Below are 20,427 nucleotides of genomic sequence, written 5' to 3' on the forward strand. Positions count from 1 at the left end.
CATCTTAATATGTTTTTTGGAGATTGACAGAGTTATTGGTGCTTTTCAGCAACTTCTGTGAGTATTATTACAGTACTTAAAAAGGCTAGACAGATAAATGACACAAAAGATGCATGTTTTTAAGTTTACAATTTGCTTTTGTGAACGTGGAATTGGACACTTTCAAGTACACTGGTCCTGAAAGCGGTGTCTGTGGGCAAATTGCAATCGGTGGTCCCAATCTCTGCTTTTGTATAATTTTTGTTACATCTATATTTTTATTGTCATTTTAGAATAAGAATTAAGTTAAATTTCAAGCCAGAAAAATGATCACGCCCTCGAACTTGTGCAAATGTGCCAATGGCCAAAAAACTGATGACCGTCACTTGTTATTTCTATTCTATACTGCTGTATACAACTATGTGAAACTTACTGTGCTCCAACAGAAATACTATCATAAATGAAATTTCATTGTAATAGAAACCTGTCATAAGGCCTATATAACAAGAGAGTTCTGTGTGCAAGTAGAATGACATGGCCTACACCCACATGTACATGTATTAAAGTTTAACTGTGATATACTACAGCTCGGGAATCTGCAACAGTCCAGTGAACCCAACAATTACAGAAAACAACGGACGAGAAAATAAAAAACATACCGCCAATGCTTAGAGTCAGTTTTCTGTCCGTTTAGGCTAACTGTTCTTCATTTTGTGTTAGATAAAGAAGAAACAATGTTGAGGTTGATATACAGTAAACTTTCAAGAACACATAGGCCCTTCCCATCGCTGTTGGTTTGTCATCTCTGGTTTGGCTGGAAGGCCCAGCCTTTTTGTAAGCAGACGAGGGAACTGTTCAGTCTCCACACCAGTTCTCTCTTTATGTGACTGCCTTACCTTTCCTATCTGCAAAGCTGGCCTCTTCCAATTCTGGCAAATTACTGCCTGTTTTGTTTAACAGTTTGTACTGTTTTCTGACTAGTGGCTGGGGTCACAATAAAACTCCTAGACTTTCCCTTATAGTCCAAAAAGCTAAATAAATAATTACCTTGTAACCCTAAATATACAAGCTTGACATAAGAGAGTAACAATGCACATACTAGACGACATCCAGACAAGACCCAAACACACTCTCCTGTTCTAGACGACACATGCAGGCAGTAATATTAGCATTCCGTATGCACCAGTAAACGGCTGAAAATATTCCCCTGCATCATTACCATGTTGTTTTTTTTCTGTTCAGTTTGTTTTTTCTCCTGGTATAAGCCCCCACCTTTTGGTTTTTGCTGCGTTCGCAAACAGAAACACAAGAGGCGAGGGTTTCATTGATGCAGCGCAGGGCGGGTGTGGGGTAGGACTCCAGTGTTCAGGACAAGGCTTCATCCTCATGCACTTCTGGTAGTTCTGTGTCTTTGCCTCCATCCCCGCTGCTGTCTTTCCTGTATGATGAGCAGAGAAAATGTAATTAGAAATACACATTAGGTGCCGTTTCTCTGGCCTGCCATCAGGGGGGGGGGTCTCTTGAGAACAAGTTAGTTGCAGACAAAAGTATTGGCACCTTGGATACTTAATATCGGATCATTCAAAAAATCTAATCAAATAAAAGCCTTTAGCAAACATTAGCCGCCCACTAATATGACAAAGATCAAAACACACAATTTTTAATAGTTTAACAATCTTTGTAATTTCAAATATTTGTGCATGACAAAAGTACCGGCACCTTTACATTAAGTCTGTAAAAAATGAATAGAACTAATTAAATATTAGATTGATTGAAAAGAATTACACGGTAATTAAGCTGCTTTATAAAAAGTTAGTAGCCAGAAAAGCAGGAATTATTTTCAACAATCGATTGAAGAAAAATATTTTGGCAACAAAGCAGATGATAGTCAAGACGAAAGGAGTTGGATTCACGCTTGAAAAGAATTCTGGGTACAGCAGGTAGGAGAAACATCTGAGCAGCTAAAGAAAATCAAAAGATCAACAGCAAAGGACTTCACGATTTAGAAGCGTGAGACATAACAGTGCATGAATGTTAACAACCTATCCATTATTTCAAACATTATGACAAACACAAACACAAAAATTATCAATCCGACTGCATCCTTTGTATTTGGCCATTGTTTATAACTTAAAATAAATAAGATGCATTAATAGTAAATAAAACAAACTTAAAATGTAATTAATGAAAACAAAATACAAATGTAGCTTTCAAGAATATTCTATGTACCGAAATACCTCAAAATAAAAACACACAACTATTAATCCCATAGAAGCGATGCCCTGCGTGGCACACTGACTTCCTGTGGAGTTAATACAGCATATTGAGAAGCTGCAGATTACAGAAGGTGCCTTGACCTGCTTATATCACGGCAACACAAAACATCTAAAAAACACTGAATACAATCTCTTCTGGTATAATCTTTCCATCAAAAAGGGGCTTACACCAATGACTTGGAGTCGGCTTTCATATCAACAGCTCAACTATTCTTCAAGATTAATAAGAAAGCAATTGAGATTGCTGAGAAAAAAGCAGATCGTTCCACATAACTCCACGGATACAAATCTCTACAGGAATCGCTGGCACCCCTTCAAAAGATAGAGAGCTGACAATCTCTTTATATGACGAAAAGGTCCTAGGAGCGAGTTGAACTTCGTTATCTCAAACAGAAAGCGGCATCGCGTACCAAGAACAGACTTAACGCACACCATAATGCTGTTGCCATGAACCCCCCTGTGTCATCGCCCTGGCAACGATTACCCAGCTCCCAAGCAACCCAACCTGCTTGTTGTTTCCGTGCGTCATGTTCCTCAAGCCCAGCCTGGAGACTTCCACAGCGCTTATTATTCAGTGCACATGTGCTGAAAACCTGAGTGTCAATCAAGTGAGCTGCTCATCTCAAGAACTGGCAGGTGTTTAATGAGCAGGGAACGCTGACTTTGTGTCCAGCTATCCTTTTTGTTTTTTGGCAAGACAAGCAAGTACTGCAGTGTTTATAAGCAAGGAAAAACCAGCAGCATAGACACCCAGCTATGGTCAAAAGTACATTAACATATTTTTTTATTTAACATCATGTAAAATCAAAGAAACTACAGAACAGTAGTACGGTATTTCATGCTGCATTTCGAAATGTCACACTTTTCAGCGTGCCAGTTTTTTGTTACAAAAACTACAGCCAAGGATGTAAAATCTCTTCATAGCCTCAGTAAGAGGGATTGCAGACACAAGCATTCCCATGTTCAAGTGTCACCACACACTCAGGAGGAGAGAACATGTAGAATTAAGAAAAAGTTCAAAAAGCAGATAAAAGATGACAGCGAGTAATATAAGACAGTGCTGAACAGTTGGGAGTATTTCGTGGTGCAGTCATGTTTCGCTGATCACATATAATGGGTGGCCCGTGCTGATTGTCCTATCGCTGGCTGCTCCTCCTTTATTCCTTGCAGCACTGTGGTCGTATAGAGCTGATATCGCTGTGTGCCATTTGACTGATCGTGATCGTGTAGACTGAACCATAGGGAGGCTGGAGTCAATGTTCTCACAATCGTACTTGTGTAAAATCTAGTGGTTTGCTCGTTTCACCAATGCATGCCCTACAAGAATGAATGTAAAATACAGCCCGTGGTTTGGCAGTCAAGCTTGCCGGTCATTTTTCGTTGTTGGTTTTGAGTCATGGTTGTTTTCAAGGCTACTCTGCTCTTTTCATCTTAATCTCATAGATTTTTGTTCTGGGTCAAGTTTTGTTCTAAGCTACTAACTGTGTTTCTGTGCACTGCTTGGTATATTGGTGGAACTAGACAATCATTTGCACAGCAAACATGACGGTGAGCTTTTAGACTTGTGACTGCCTCCACAGATTAGCTTTCGGGCAAACGCATCTGGAGCTTGCTGGACAACAAGCTTGGTAGGTCCCCTACATGTCACTGTTGGCAGTTCAAACCAAAGACACTGGAAATGCATGGCAGAAGATTAGAGCTTCATCCAGTACCGCTGAAGAGGCTCTTTGAAAATCCAGACTAAACAGCTACACAAAACAGACGACACCGTGCCACGATCAACAGACACAACGTCCCATAAGCAGAAAAAAAAAAGAAAAAAAAAAGTGAACACAAAATCACACTAAATAGTGCCGTGTCCATATTAATATGGCTTGTAGATACCGTATGTGTATGCACAGTATGTAAAATCATGAGACTAAAGTAACATGTTCATAAAGTTTAACATGGTTGTGTATTAATATTACTGCCATACGTATCGTGCTGTTCAGCAAACATACAGCGGATATTCCTATTAAATGTGATTTAAGTTAATGTGTCACTTTTTGTTCTGGTTTTGCATTTCAGCACAACCCCATTATAAATCACAAGCAGCTGGAGACAGAGATGAAATAGATGTCACTGGAACAGGGGCACAGCACACAAAGTTACCTTAATGAAGGATGCGCTTTTACAGAGGAGTAAAACAGCCACCTGTCCCTGCAGCAAACAGCAAAGAAAACAAGAATACAACACAGGTAAGACATGTTAGTAGTGTTTGGCGAAACAGAGGGAGTTGCACACAAAAAAACAATACCGCTCCGCTCTTTGAAATTTAAACAGCAATATTGCAACCGAGGATAGCTACCCTTGTCATTTAATATTGTTCCAGATTACAGCCCATGTCGCACCACCACTGTGTAACTAGCCTTCCGCCCTCTGAAGAAATTCGTTTATCCTCCAAACTGCTCACGTGTTGCTCTACCAGTGAAAGCTAGAGGTGAAGGCGAGCTATTAATCTTGCATAAGCATCTCTCCTTCAGGAGCTATCTGACTGTCGCGTGCATTTTGTATCTTGAACGCTGCCGGATAGATTCCCGCAGAGCTCACAGATTTTGAACACAACAGCTTGCCATCTGTTCTTCTTGGAAACGGGTTTCGCAAACTCTCATCAGCACCCATAGAGAAATAAACAAACCGTACAAGGTTTCATCCAAGCATCTATCGGGTTTGCTTTGTATAAATATTCCCTTTTTTAAACCTGGTTATATCTGGACTGGGTTCCAATACTCCCCTCTCCACCTTGAGACTCTGGGCTATCTGCATCTTGCTTTTTCACTTGCTGTTACACAGGAACAACCAAACGCACTATTATTTTAACCACAGGTTCACCAAATTTCACCGGAATGATTTTAAACAAATATATAGGACAGTACTGTGCCTATTAACCAGAACGAGGAGGGGTACGGTGGGGGACAATGACGACTCCTACTCCAGACGTTATGCAAGGACTAATCCTCTTTCAAGTTTAAAAAGGATTTTAAAATGAAGATCCAGAATTTAGAAATAATCTATGCAACTAAATTCATATTGATATCTGATGCCAGTATACATTAGCTTAGGACCCACAACAAGGCTGCCCCACAAATAAATATTCCTTAAAACCAGGGGCACAAACAACTCAAGAATTCTCAGTTGACTGTTTTGGAGAGTTATACAGGACATAACCCCATTGTGTATTGTTTCACAAAAGACAGCATTGCATTGATAAAAAACATTGTTGGCAACTTGCAATCACTGCAGAAAATATAACTTCCCAGCACACACTTTCCAGTTCATGGATTTTGACCCATTTGAACTCTTTTATGGAAACCATCTAGTCAGTTTCAAAGTGTATAATACAGTATAAAAAGAAACATGCCTTCATATTGTATTCAGGTTCCTGTAGACTGCAATGTACTTGTATAAAAATTATTAGACAATGAACAATATTGTACCAGTCACACCCCCACAGTCTGCAAGACCTGTTCAAACGTGTCCCCAGTTATCTGCTAGTTCGGCACAAATTCAAGGTAGTGTTGCCGTTCTACAGGCATTTCTCAACTCCCACACTGACATTCTGGTGCAGAAAGTTTTACAAGCTAGACAGCATTAAGGCATGTGAAGGACTTGTGTTGGCTTAGACAGAAAGATTTCTAGTGTACTGTATTTGAACAAGTCTTGGGAATCTGAGCCAAAACAAAACCTTGGTTACAAAGCAAGACTCTGCCCTGAATCACTTTAACTTTAATATGTCCAGGAGGACTTGGGTTGACTCCTGTGCTTGCAAGCTTGGTGTGGGTGAAGTGAGGCTCCAGTACATTTGGTTTGTAACTTCGGGTGTGTTGTGATGAGGAAATTGAGGAAAAAAAAAAAGTCTCTAAAAGAAGCAGCCAAACTGGTGGTCCTTTTGGAGAATCGGATGAATCCAACATGAATTTACAGTATGTACCGCCAGCAAGGAAGGCAGAGACTGCAGAAGATTAAGCATTTCCTTCATTTTCTAACATGGGTTCCCAGTATGCAATCTTGTAAATGACAATGACAATAAGTGGCACACTTACATGAGTAAATTCCCAGGAGCGGACATGGATCTCTCTTCTCTCCTCGAAGGACACTCGAATGGGTTCCCAAACGACCGCTTTCGCAGCATCGACTTCACTAGAATCTGGAGCAATGAAAAGGCAAGTGTGGGATAAAAACAAATTCCAGTATTGACAACACTGCAGCGCAACACCCCCCAGGGCAGTGCTGCTCAAGTGGACGCTGTCACAAGCAGCCCAGGGTTTAATGAAAAAGCCTTCGTCTTCAGTGGCATTTTGCAATTACAAGTCAAGTACCTTCATCTTTGCTCAAGCTGTCAAAAAAAATCTGTTCATTAAATGTGTGCTTAAAATTAAAGCCGAAGTACTGCACTTCAGAGCCTGGCTCCCCTGAGGCAAGAGAGGAAAAGAGCTTGAGATGCGTCTTACTCTGTGCTGGTCATGAGATCCATTGTATCTGCAGACATTAGTACCTTCTACCCAGTGACGCCTATTCCATATGAATTCACCTCCAGGTACTTCTACAGCACAGTGGAGAATAAAATCTGGTGTAACTGGTTACCAAGGAGACGGTTGAAGCTGTTTATCCAAGGATACCTCCTTCCATTGCTTGAATGGCAAGTCACTACCTAACTGTAGGAAGAATAGGCATCACAACAGTTACTACCAACCCATAATATTTTTTATTGACTTTAAAAAAAAAAAATAATAATAATAATTATAATATATGAAGTCAACTATCCTTCTAACTAATGCTATGAGGATCCGGTATTTCCCAATAGTTCTTGAGAAATGGGCAAGATTGGAGTACTGGGCCTTTGTGATTGAAGCAATCCAGTGGCATCTGTTTCCATTTTGAATCCTCAAGCATTGCTTGTTTATTGTAATGCAGACGGATGCTTTAAATTGTCTACATTTTTTTTTGTTTTTAAAAAAAGTACATTTTCTTACTTGTTTAATATCCAGTTATGTGTGTTCTGTAAATCTTTCTGCAAAGCTCATTATTGGCCATGCTTAATGAGTTTGATACCCATTTTAAATCTATAAGGTTTAATTTACTGTATGAACCCATTCACAGCTCTCCTGGTTCCCGCGATAAAGCCTTGCCCTGCAGGAACTGATGGATAGTAAAGAAATGAAATGCTGGATCTCTTTTCTGTCGTTTTTGTTTCATGGACCCCAGCGCTACAGAATTTTACAGTGTGAATCGTAAGGGTCACGCTTCCAGTTCTGGGTAATATTAGTATTACAGTGGTCTCACGTTTCATCAACTGGAATGCTGGTCCAGACTACTTGTATCCCAAGATTATTAAAATTACATTTCAAATCAATAAAAAAAAAAGAACAATATTGATTTTGCAACTTGAATTAAGAATCCATCAATGGAAAGGAGTGTATGGTTTTTTACATCACCCAAACAGTGATCTCCCATGTCAGTTTTATTTTGCGGGTTGTACAATGATAATCTCGGGTCTGCTTTGTCAATTTGTAGGTGTGACCCGCGAAATGAGGGTCAGCTGGTTGGTCTGGTATTGATTTTAAAAAGGACGGCAAGTTGGTCTTACCACAGCAGAGAGGCTGGGGATGAGCTTGACAGAGTTCCTGACCTCCTCTTCAGTGACCTCCACCACGCTGCAGTGTTCCTCCTCCAGAGGCAGTGGGTCTGTACCGTCCTTCGTGACCCATGGGTGCACCTGCACAGGAAGCATACAAAAGCCAGGGTTAGGTGCTGGCACCAGCTCCCCACATAGATTTGTATTTATGTTTAAATGACCAGACACTGACCCTTGTAAAATTTGATCACAACTGATCATGCTTTGTTCCAGGACTGTCGATACAGCAATACGCCGAGGACCAATAGTATTGAAATGGTGTCCGATCGTTCAAAATTCTGGCTCCTACTATATTTCTATAAACCAGGACTGATCTCAAGACAAACATTTTGACTAGAAGCATTTTGTTTTGACTAGACTTCTAGTCAAAACATTTGTAATAAAACATTTGTTTCTAAACACACCAGCATTCAGTGTTCTTATATTTATGTCTGAGTGATGACTGACTTCCTCCGTTAGAGATTCGGAGACAGCGGGTTCTTCTAGCAAGTTGCAATCCTAACTGTGGTTGACTTCAGTCCTACTTCAAACCAGTTTTGATCTACTCAATGCACTACTCTCTTTCTTCCCCTCTATTTTTAGCACCCTTGTAAAACCAATGCCTTTTTCCCCAGGAGATCAAGTATTGTAAATACAAAGAAAGCATACTGTTCTAGTAATTTCTCACCCGCACACGCCAGTGAATAATGACCAGTCTATCTCTGTGCAGGACAGTGTTTTATCAGTATAATAGCTGGCACTATGTGGGTCCAACACATTTTAATGCAGGAGCCAGATCATTTTCTACTTGAAGCTTGTTTATCTCACCGATTCCTTCTCAGTTGGGGTTGCCAGTGTAACCAGTGGGGATGATGCCAATCTGTTATCACAGTGTTACAGAATCAAAACACGAAGAGCAGCTTTGCTAAAACATGGCTTCAGATTGGCTTATGTGCAAATTCAGACAATGTCAGTCCAGGGCTATTTTGCATATGCTTAGAATATGTATATTGTCACATGCATGATCTTGCAAGTACGTGAGTAACACAAACTCGATAACCAACGTGTAATTTTAATTTTAAAAGGTAAACTTACATACCTAGTAACACAATGTGATTTAAGATTAACATTGAACTACCTAATATTACCTTCAGTAAACTAGTCCAAGATTAGTGCTAATCAGGGTCTGTGAAATCTGCCATTAAAGTTTCTGGTTATTAGTTTCAAAAGGACAATAGGCGCTCATTTGAAAATGCCCCTTTTGGACGTGTAATAAGAAGAGTATTCAATACATTATTACCCAGTGGTAATCCATTGCTGGAATATTTGTTTCAAATCCATTGTGATGTCATGTTCCGCTTGGGTTTCTTTGGGTTAATATTGTGATGTTGCCATAGAAGGGTTAACTTTAAATTAAATTACATGTACCTTTATTTCTGGGATAGTTATTCTAGTGTCTGGATTTTTGTCCAGCATTCGTAGAATTAGGCTCTTGAGTTCCTCACTGATCACTGGCCTGAAGAAAACAGGGAAAAACAGTTACAATGTGGGCTTAAAAAAATCCATGACAAATGTATAATACTCCACAATTAGGACATGCTGACATTACATGCAAAACAACAATGAGGGAGTAGTATTACATAATATTATCACATAAAACACTTATTTAACTGATAGGATGACTCACGTTTCAGGGAACTCCACTGGTTTATTTCTGATCTTGTTGTGTAATGCCAAGATGTACTCGTCTATAAAAGGGCACTAGAATACAAACATGCAACATGAGATTCAGTTCAGACTTTTTATATGGACTTTTATATTAAGTTTGTCACCTTTGACAGAGGACGGGATTTCCAGGCAGTTCTATTTTCTTACATGGTGATACAAGTTAAATGCAGGGTTTCTGGAAGAGAGTTTAGGGGTGAAATCTTCAGCGTTGTTGTCGTGTTAAATTAACTATTTGCTGTTTTTTTTTTTAAAGGAAAGATTCTGACTGCATTCTGCAAATTATCCTATATTCTCTAGGCACAAAAGTAATAAATATAGAAGAAACACACATTGTAGTTGCACACAGAGGTCTAGTTCAATGATACAAACACAGCAGTCCTTTAAAAACCTTTATTTCCATCATTAAAATGAGAGCTTAGATGAAGATCTATTAACAAGAAACAATCTAAAGGAAGGACTACTGCTTTCTGCAGAAACATAGGGAACGAGCCCCCTTTGATAGAATGCCTGTAAAGAGAAGGCAGTGCTTCTCTACAGTGTTAAACAGTGAACTGTATTTATTCACTCCTTGCAAAATCCATGATATGCACCATCATCAAAACATGCGTTTAAATGGTTCGCCTACCTTCCCAAACACAAAACAGTACAATGTCACACCCATAGCCCATATATCCAGTGCCTGAAAAACAGCAAGACACGAAAACTGTAAATGCAAGATCACAAAATAAAAACAGAGGAAAATACTGTATCCCCTGCCAAGGGTCTAAATTAGAGATGGGTACCCAGAAACTCAGCAGACTAAGCTGTGTTGAATCTTTCTGCCTTTAAATATCTATCTGTACTGACTTCTATAGCTGTGGACAAAAGTTCTGCATCACCTAGAATTTTAGGACTGAGGCATAATAAAAATAAAAACATCACTTAGATATTTTATTTAACACAATGTAGTCAAAGAAACTACACAATGATATAGCAAAAGTCTACCGGAAGCCATAATAGCAGTACAGTATTTCATGTTAGATTTCGATATTTTTAATTTGTCAGTTTGTTAGCTATATGAAAAACTACAAAGCTGTATGTTAACAAATTCAACAGGTTTCATTCAACTATGAAGCAAAATTTGTTAATTCTATATGGTGAACTTTTGGCTATAGCTGTTCCATAAACATCTAGCCTACATCCACACAGCATGCTGGATAGCATCTCTTGTTGTTTGATTGCAGTGGTGACTCCGTGTTTGCATTCCACATTCCAAAATGTGTTTCATATCCCAGCTTGCTCTTTTAATATGAAATGTACAATCCCTTGTCTACTGGTGTAGAGGGTTTCAGACACTTTGCAGTAAACAGTAAAACTGTATGGAAAAGGCTGTGTTCACAGACTAGACTGAACTTCGATTTCTCTATCTGAAGCACAGCAGCTGACATGTTGACATGTTAGCTGTTAGGCAAGAATTAACCTTGTGATCTTGTGTCTAATAACAGTGTGTGTTACCAACATCTGCCTGTCCAATGGAATTGTTTTTCGTCCAGACGTTGGCTGATAGTTTAGGACACAAGGGTGTTTCTCTCTTGTGATTTGTTTTGTTATTGCTGGCATATCCACTACAGTTGTTTGGTTTTAAAAGAAAATATTAGAGGTTTTTAAAAACTTTAAAAGATTACCTTCTCTCAAGTCTTTGTGGAAAGCTTTCAGATTTCTAGTATCAGTGTATTGGCTCCCTTTTAATGCAAGTTTGCCAACTGCAAGAAATACCTGCTATGCCAAAATGCTAATATGGTTTTCAATTCACAACTCGGTATGTAGCTGTAACTGAGAACCGCACACTGAAGCCTTCCCTTCAGCTCTGCTTTACCACAGCCGACCTTCCAGCTAAGACTGAATAGGAATACTACGACCACCTGTGCTACAGCCGTAGGGCTTGCTCTCCACCTGCTCATGAATAAGGTTCTGAAAGAACAAATCAAGACATGGTTCCTCCTAACCCAGGGTTAAGCCCAGTTTGTCCCATAAAGCAAGCTATATTGGTTTCATTACTCGTGCCAAATGTGTGCATCACACATATCTCTCAGCTGGGTTAAAAGTGAGGGAAATTAATACTTTCCTTGGTTTGTCTGATCCAAGATTTCAATATATAAACTGAGCCAGTGTTTGATTTACCAGGGCTAAACCCAGTGCCCTGTACTGACTCCTCATCTTTCTTTTTTTCCCCGGGGAGGGAGTCTTTTCTTGAGCAAGACTTGAACAAGGAAGATAGGAAATTCAGGCTGTTCCTGCAAGCATCACTGGAAGACTATGCTTTCTCCTTCAGACGCACACTAGAGCAGAGCAGATCTTCACTGTGTAAGCTACTTAAACATGTTCCCGCTCCTACATTCAGCAAGAGTGTTTAGCCTGAACCCGTCACCTTCGTGGTACATGACAGAAGTGCTTGTGGAATAATAGGGCAAATGGCAGTCATGACCCCTTACAACAGACCATAATGCATTTTAATACTGTGATGATTGAATGGAGTTTCAACAGTAGGTAAGTCCCACTTTGGATTCAAGACTCTTGGGTTTGATCATAAACAAACTGCACCACTGTGAAAGGATGTCTTAGCACCAGATCAAAGTCCTTTCAGAGTTTTACAAATACGGATTAACCTGGTTCCAGCAGAACCAAAAACATGCATCCAAACTGTATCTCCATCCATTCCATAATGTAACGTCGCAGTTGTCTAGATATGTGACATACTGCAAGTATAGGCCCCTGTATTAGTATTGGTAGCTAGGGAGAGGGAGCCACACTCACCTTTCCACTGAAGATCTTCCTATGATCTGAGAGGGTCTCTGGAGCCATGAAGGCAGGGGTCCCGGCAGTGCTGGACAGCAACGCGTCGTTGCCTTCAAACTGGTTACTCACTCCGAAATCGGCGATTTTGATGTGTCCGTCATCACCAAGGAGCAAGTTTGAGGGCTTGATGTCCCTGTGGACGATCTTCTGGTAGTGTACTGCGGGGATTACAAAGTGAAAGGTGAAATCCCACTCGGAGGTACCTTGTTCAGGATAGTCAGATGTTACCTTGCACACCTAACCTACTGTAGTGGGAGATCTACTGTATTCACAAACGTGCAACTTAAAAATAAGTTAAAACTTTATGAATAGAGCTGTTAGAAAAAGGTTACTGCTGCACATTTTGCAGAGGGAGACCTCAGCACTCTTAAATCTTCTAGATAAGCCATAGCATGTGTGGATCAATCTCAAGCCAGGCGACTAGATCAGCCTTGTACTGCATATGACTTAATTCATTCACTATTCCTTCTGTTTGGGGGATGCATGCATGTATCCATTTCTAATAAGACTATAAAACTGCCTATTTCTTAAAAGTATTACATGAGGAGTCTGAATAGGATTGGCATATTTTAATTTGTAATGCTATACTCGAGATACAAGCAATCTGCAATACCCCTTAAGATAAATGGTATCAGTCAACCCTCACCTCCCCTTCCCTTACATCAACGGCCTATTGGAATGCAATTCATGTTAGCTTGTGCTACTTGCTGAATCCTGTCAATGGATCAACGTAGCTTCTCTCTGCCACAGAACTGAATTAATTCCAGAAGACAAATGACTGCGCAGGTACTGCAGTGCACACTTGTAATTCAGTGTGGAGAGCTGCTGGGTCGACTCTATTAGAGTTGTGTCTCATTGGCAGAAGTGATTGCACGCCAGAGATCAAGAGCCTTGGACAAACAGCTAGGCAGGTGAAGCCAATAGCATTACAGAGATTCTCCCCTTTAGATTGTCAATATAAATAACTAATTAGTTAATGGTAGACATAGTTAATAGCAGCAAGACAAGTATGATGGTAACCTACACATGCTAAAAACGTTGAACCATGGAAATTACAGCCCCTGTTCTCATGCATTGTCTCATCAAAACCACCGGTTCCCAAGACAGAGTGCTGTGGCCTGCAAGACAACGTCTTGGACAATGCACGTGTCCACTCTTGAATAAGTAGGTCAGTGTCTTCCATGCACAGTACAACTTTGTGTAACAAATGGATACTGGCAACCCAAACTTAAATCATATCTTCAATTGGATCTAATTGAAACACACTTATTCGCAAACTTTAATCCATTTTTTAATTAAACAAATTGACCCACGTTTGTAAAATACACTTCAGCCTCCAATAGGAGAAATATTCAAGTATACTGCTAACCGATAACAGCTTGCATGTTACCGACTAAGAAAAGAAAATGCCAAACAATAACCTCAGTACTGACACAGACACCTGGTGAAATCTGACAACAGGCAAACAAGTCACCTGAAATATCATGTAATTGATATCTCAGTTTCATGAATAAGTGGGTTACTGTTATCTCCCTCCAAGCCCAACAGGCGTCTATGCAAAGGTTAATCAAATTAGGACAAAACAAAGGGTTTGGTAACTGCTAAGACTGCTACAGCATTCAATACGATACCTATCTTTTCAGTCGGCATTAAAAGACACCCATTTCTGAGGCCAAATAAAAACTACTATCCCATCCAGTCATTCTTTGTTGGCAGTAAATGGATTATATTGGGCATGGCACTGCATTGGTAGGACATTTTGCTTACTAAAATCTTAATTTATATCAATTACATTTTGGGGATATTGAGACATGGAAGCACCAAACACCAACAGGAGTTAAAGCAAACAGATGAATTAAAAGGTCTGGTTTACCTTGATTAGCATTAATACTGGACTCCCGAGTGTAGGAATCAGGATGCAATGAGCCGTTGGTTATCCATCACTGTTTAAGTGGGTACATTTTTCAGAAAATGGGCAGGCTATTCGGATTGAAAGCGTGTGTCTGTTAGATAAGCAGCGGTGCGTGACACTCACAGTACTCGATGCCCAGGACCACGTCTCTGAAGTAGACCCTTGTCTGCTCCTCTGTGAAGGGGCTGTCTGTCGGCACCTCCATCACCGGGCTGCAGGGCAGGAAACACAGCAGAGACATCGGAAATATGCAAACCTGCACATGCTGCTCCACTGAGTAATTGGAAGCTCTTTTGCCTCACTTTGCGAAACGTCTACAAATGTGTTAAAAAAACATTTCTTATAATGCATAGTGAAGTGTTATCACTGTAGACATTTTACACAATTCCATCCTATTATTGAGCTCTGAAAGCTGTATATTGATACTGGTAGCTCCACCAGGTACAGACTTTGGATGCCTTGCTCTACTACAGTATGTGACAAAGTGATACTTTAAATGTTACAAGTTTAAAAAGACAAATGGAATATATTATAAAAAAAAAAAAAAAAAAAGTGACAGGAAGTGTATGGGGACTGCATATATTTAACTCATGGTTCAGACATTCATGATACTGTTAGACAGTTGGTTTCTTATGTGCCCGATTGCCATTACTGGCCTGGATTTCATAAAGGTCAGTGTTGGGTACATACTTCAGTGGTAACCAGAGTCTTTCATTAGAAAAGGAACCATGGCAACCACAGTGCCCGATTCAAGTCAGTACAGCAATGTTCTGACTTGTACAATAATTGTGATTTTTAGGCAGATTGGTTTAGCAGTGTGCATCAGTAACTGCTGTATACTGTGGATCCTACCGTATCGTGGAAACAAATTATCAACGGACAACATTGTTTTTACTGATTTAATTATTTTTTTTAACTAAGAATCAGAATGGATTATGAAAAATAAATGGACACTCACCCTTTTTTCATTAGCTCAAATGCTAAAAAAAAAAAAAAAAAAAAAAAAAACGCAAAGAGAAGAGAAAAGTGTTACATGACGTGTGCCTGTAATACCAAAAGAAGAAAGCATTCCTAGCTCAGATTAAAAACAACAATGCAGACCAGAGTAGAAGCTAAAGCCAAGCTGTGAATAATGGACTTTAGTACTGAGCTGACATGCCCATTTTTCATGGGAAATCTTATTGATCGATCGGGGCACGATCTGTTTTGTGAACAATTAGAAAAAAAAATAAGGCCCTGCAGTTATGTTTCCAGAGTATGACGAAGCTAGTGTCATAGCTAAAACAGATACTGCTATGGACTAAATGTACATCTTAATATATGAACAGAACATATTTCATAGAACAGGGTTAAAATGCCTTCTAACTAATAACACGTTTACTTAAATAAATACGATTACTGTATCCAAATGAAAAGGATTTAGCTTGTGTGTGTAAAAACATTTAGAATAGTAAATCTATAGTAAATAGTAAATCACACAAGTACTGTGTGTTAAGGTACAGTAGGTAGTGTAGGTTTCCATATCCCAGTTCAGATGCATCCACAGAGTTGTGCAGCAAGAGATCAAACAACCTATAACATAATCTCCATTTTCAATAATGCATGTAAACCAGTTGAATTAACGGACATCCGATTGCCTAGGGTGCAACACGCAATGATTAGGGTTAACTGCACTTTCACATAACGAATATTCTTCTTGGGTGTCATTTCTATCTAGTAGCAGCAATGGCACAAGTGTTTGTAGTGTATTCCTGGTCACTTACCCATATGCAGGTTGTCTTCAGAGGAGTCATCTAGCACCTACAATTTAAAAAATAAATACTGCATGTAAAAGCTCAAAACAGTGGAACTAGAAATAACCAAACTGGGTGTGCTGATGCAGCGTGAATCTCAAACTTTGCACTTTGCATTTGGCCCAAATCGTTTCTCATGGTAAGCAATCTGCCCACGCTCAAACTCTTTGTGCAACTAGCCCTTGATTTTGAAGGCTGCTTTCACATTAAAGGATGCCCTTATCTGTGCTACACCGTGGCAAAAACATGATGAAGCAAAGTCAAACTTGTAATAGCACAGCCAAGCCTGGCCATGCCGAGTGAAAGACGCAAGATAAAAGCAAAAGATACTGAAGCGACGATCTGGGAAATGCACAGTAATGGATTCTTCTTCATGTTGGTTCAATTCTCCGATTTCTCAGCAAAGCAATTAATGGTTCCCGGCAAGATGTCTATACTATTTTCAGCCTTTAGAAATGTGTAAATGTTTCACTGCTTTTGGAGGTGCCTCTTTCATGTCGTAAACTGATCAGCAAGTAAGATAAAGAAATATAAAGCAACTGCTTAGTTCAGGTGACAGATGTAACTGTATTTGAAAGCCCTCCTCCTGTAACTTGCACACTCTGCTCCTGCTGCGTTTACCTCGATGAGCTTAACGATGTTGAGATGGTCCAGTTTCTTGAGGATGGCGATCTCCTGGTAAACCCTCTCCAGAGGTGCCAGGGTCTTTGGCTGATCCCCCTGAGCTGCTTTCGCTCCCCTAGGAGGGGGGCGTCCTAAATACACAACCACAGGAAAATGCAGCACAAAATGAGTTATCTGCACTTTTACAAAACAGGTAAGAAATTTACAACCGGTGCAAAAAATTATTGGGTGAGAGATTTGTTTATTTAAACTCAAAGACAGGGGTTCTGCAATAGTAATGGAAACTAATCGCATTTCTATTTTGCAAGGCAGCGTGATAACTCAGCGGTACCGAGATACTCGGTAAGCAAGCTGCCTGGGACGGGTTAAAAAGCCAATAAACTGTCATTCTAGTCAATACACTAGCCAATAATGCTTGCGGCACCAGACACTTAAATTCAACCTTCATTACAGCCGTTTACTTTAGCAATCTCCGCAAGCAAGAGCACTGGCTTTATACAGACTGTCAGTTTATTACCTGTTTTTATCAGTGTATGTTTACAACAGCAAGCTGGTGCACTTTGATTAGTATTCTTACAGGAATGCAGGCTTCTTTCTGAAAGCACTTTGTACAGATCTTTCTCCTGGACTAAACATCCTGCCTTTAAAAAAAGTGACCGACACCTACGTGGAAATCCATACTGCTTCATCAGCTTCTTCTTGGACAGCACTTTCATTGCCTGCGAAGAAACAAAGGAAAATAAATCGGTACCTTTTCACCAAATCAAATGCATTTTACAATTCTTAAAGCTACTTCAGACATGCTATTATCTACAATAGCAGAAAGCACTGACAATGGCGATACTGCAGCTGATGTCAATATTAATAGTGAAATGTTGATATCCAATAAGGTAAAACCCTTTACTGTGTTTGAGTTAGTATTCTTGTATGACTGGCTATATTCACAGCCGCACTCTCATTTTATTACAATATTAAATGTTGCTCAGGTTTATTTAATAAAAAAAAAGGGAACCACTATTTCCAGTTTATTTAATATAAAAATGGTGCAAATAATTACTTTCCCGGAAAATCTCGGGGGATGGAGGCCTGCCTCCCCTTCTATTCGCTGTGAGAGATCTTTTAAAGCTAACCTGTATCAGTGCAACAGTGCATTACAAACACAGCCTTGCATTGCACTAAAACTAATTTTATATATATGCAAAACACATGCACATACATAGATCTATGCAGCACAAATAATACCAAGATATATAAATCACAACTAAATTAAAAGAGAAGAAGGTAGCGAGAAAGAGAGAGAGCAAGGCCATGCAGAGAGGTCAGTGGAGAGAGGGAAATCTGAGCTCCTCAAAGCGGGACCAGAAAGGCTGCCAGGCAGAGTAAAACTTGTCACTGGATCCGCGGATTGTGAATTAACTATTCTCCAAGTGGAGCGTCTGCATGAGATCCATAACCCAGTGGACATACAGAGGAGGGGCAGTTTGCTTCCAACAGTACACAATTTGACATCTAGTTATTAAAGTTGCAAAGGCCAGCGTCAGACTGCATCCTAGACAGACCAGTTCCTTCACGTGCAACTCCAAAGAGTACAACACTTGGGGAGGGATCAATGGGTAATCTTCAGTCCTAGTTGCCAGCTATAGATACGTGTAACCTAGGATGTATCAGGTACAGTGTCTTTATAGAAGTAAGGAGCCCTTAACACAGATTTATCAAATCAAATAATAACACAATTTGAGTAATAAGAACCATTAAGAATGATTGCAAAACATCAAAAGGCACAGGAACAGCAATACAAAAAAAAAAAAAAAAAACAAGAGCACAATCAGAAGCTACTTGGTCTTTAATCAGAAATGTAAGTGATATACAGATGCACAGTAAGACAGCCTGACTGGCGTTACCCTCTATTCCCAGATTCTGCTACACACAGTATGCTAAAGAATGCCCCGAGGCAAGCTTCATCACAGTTGCACAGGCAGTTCTCTGGATACTGTACAGTATGTGTGTGTAAACAGAAGTGCAGACTCTGCTAGGCGAGGATAAGTCTGTATGCATAATACAACAGACATGCGCTCTCGGACCAGTAGCAGACAATATTCCCATAATAGTCCAACTTTAATGATGACACATCTCTGTACATTTCAGCTGAGGTGGCAGACGGAGCCTTGTGCCATACAGAGACGGGTTTAAGGGATTTAGATTCCTTTTGTAAGGGACCTAGCCGATATTAAAAGGATAGGTTTGTGAGGTAGCTGCAGCTCTGCTTTTCATCTTGAGCAGAATTATTCTTTTACACGGATGAATTTGCCCCTGGTGTTCCCATTTCCCTGCCCCTCCTGTGATTAAACAGAGTTCTGCAATGACAAGACTACATAAAGATTACATGCAGGGATCAGAATTTGGGTGCTGGATTGCAGTAACTGAATTGGATAAGCTGTATTGTCGAACACCAGTGGTAGAGATGCCTCTAGCACGCCTTAGAAATAATGAAAACATTTGTTTCCAAGTGCATTCAAAAGTGCAGCAGCAATTGATTTCAAGTCAACTTGTAGTTGCTTCACAAAGAAGGTTAAAATGTAATTATGAGAAGCAAATTACACATATTGATTTTAAATCTAACTTTAAAATTCACAACATCTCTGCATCAGCTGGAAGCGGTAATAATTAGTGTTGGGACAAATAGTTGAACAAACACTGCTTGAAATGGACAGGACGGCAAAAAAGTCCATATTCGTTCATATAACAGACCTTATAAATGACTATCAAAAGGATATCATGCAAAGGAAACCAATCCATAAATGATTAAATAAATAACACACATTCTACTGTACAGAACAGTGTTACTCTCCTTTTTATCAATGGGTAATTTGATGGGGTAGCGGGTTTGATTCGTGTGTGAATGCATAACAAGTTGTAACATGCTGTGTGCTCTCTCCTTTCAAATGAGAAATCCACAGACAACTTGCAGTCTCCTAATTAAAGCTCAGACTGTCATGTGTAAATCCTTAATTCACTGCTAATTCAATGCACCTACAGACATATTAATAATCAATTTTTTAAGTTAATAGTATCCAGGGTAAGGTATCAGATGAATACAATGGGATTATATTACAATCACTGGTAAACAGGATCACTGCATAAAACAAACTGGATGAAACGTATTTATAAAACAAGGCATTCATCTTGTACTTCAGTGAAATTGTATTTGTGCTGTAGATGGAAAACTCAATTCTGTTGGCAAATAACAGCGACAGCAGCCTTTGTTGAAAGAGAAAGCCTTGATAACTCAGCAGTGTTACAGTGTTTTTTGCCAGCTAGTGACATTGCATCCAAGATGAACATTTTCTTCCATTACAGGCAAGCAGAGAAAAAAAAAAAATCTGCTTGCTTGTTCAGCTACCAGTTATGAAAATTTAACACAAATCTGAAAAAAAAAGGCAAAACTGGTGTTTTGAAAATGCAGTTTCTCGGAACGGGTGAATTTCTAGAGAATCAGATATTGCACAAACAAACTGATCTTTATTAAGACATTTGCTTGTAGTTCAATACTCTCCTTAAAACAACACCCATTGGTGTAGCACATACAATACTTTACTACCCTTTTATGATTACAATCCAGGTCTCATG

General features: G+C 39.6%; 1 protein-coding gene across 2 annotated transcripts; it reads right to left on the bottom strand.

Annotated features, from left to right (window-relative positions):
• Positions 1 to 1,327: 1,327 nt before the first annotated feature.
• Positions 1,328 to 17,561, bottom strand: camkk1a (calcium/calmodulin-dependent protein kinase kinase 1, alpha a). 2 transcript variants are annotated; one of them, XM_041241005.1, is made up of 12 exons: positions 17,468 to 17,561; positions 16,798 to 16,931; positions 16,147 to 16,183; positions 15,342 to 15,363; positions 14,507 to 14,595; positions 12,430 to 12,629; positions 10,262 to 10,315; positions 9,596 to 9,669; positions 9,337 to 9,424; positions 7,882 to 8,010; positions 6,338 to 6,441; positions 1,328 to 1,417 (listed from the first exon to the last, which is right to left on the bottom strand). In XM_041241005.1, the coding sequence occupies exons 1-12, from the start codon at positions 17,514 to 17,516 to the stop codon at positions 1,345 to 1,347; spliced, it is 1,053 nt and encodes a 350-aa protein (XP_041096939.1). In that variant the 5' UTR covers positions 17,517 to 17,561; the 3' UTR covers positions 1,328 to 1,344. The 2 variants fall into 2 exon arrangements, with proteins under 2 accessions (XP_041096939.1, XP_041096940.1); XM_041241006.1 differs by lacking the exon at positions 10,262 to 10,315.
• Positions 17,562 to 20,427: the final 2,866 nt, after the last annotated feature.

Source organism: Polyodon spathula, unplaced genomic scaffold, assembly GCF_017654505.1.
Source record: "Polyodon spathula isolate WHYD16114869_AA unplaced genomic scaffold, ASM1765450v1 scaffolds_733, whole genome shotgun sequence".
Classification (NCBI taxonomy): Eukaryota; Metazoa; Chordata; class Actinopteri; order Acipenseriformes; family Polyodontidae; genus Polyodon; species Polyodon spathula.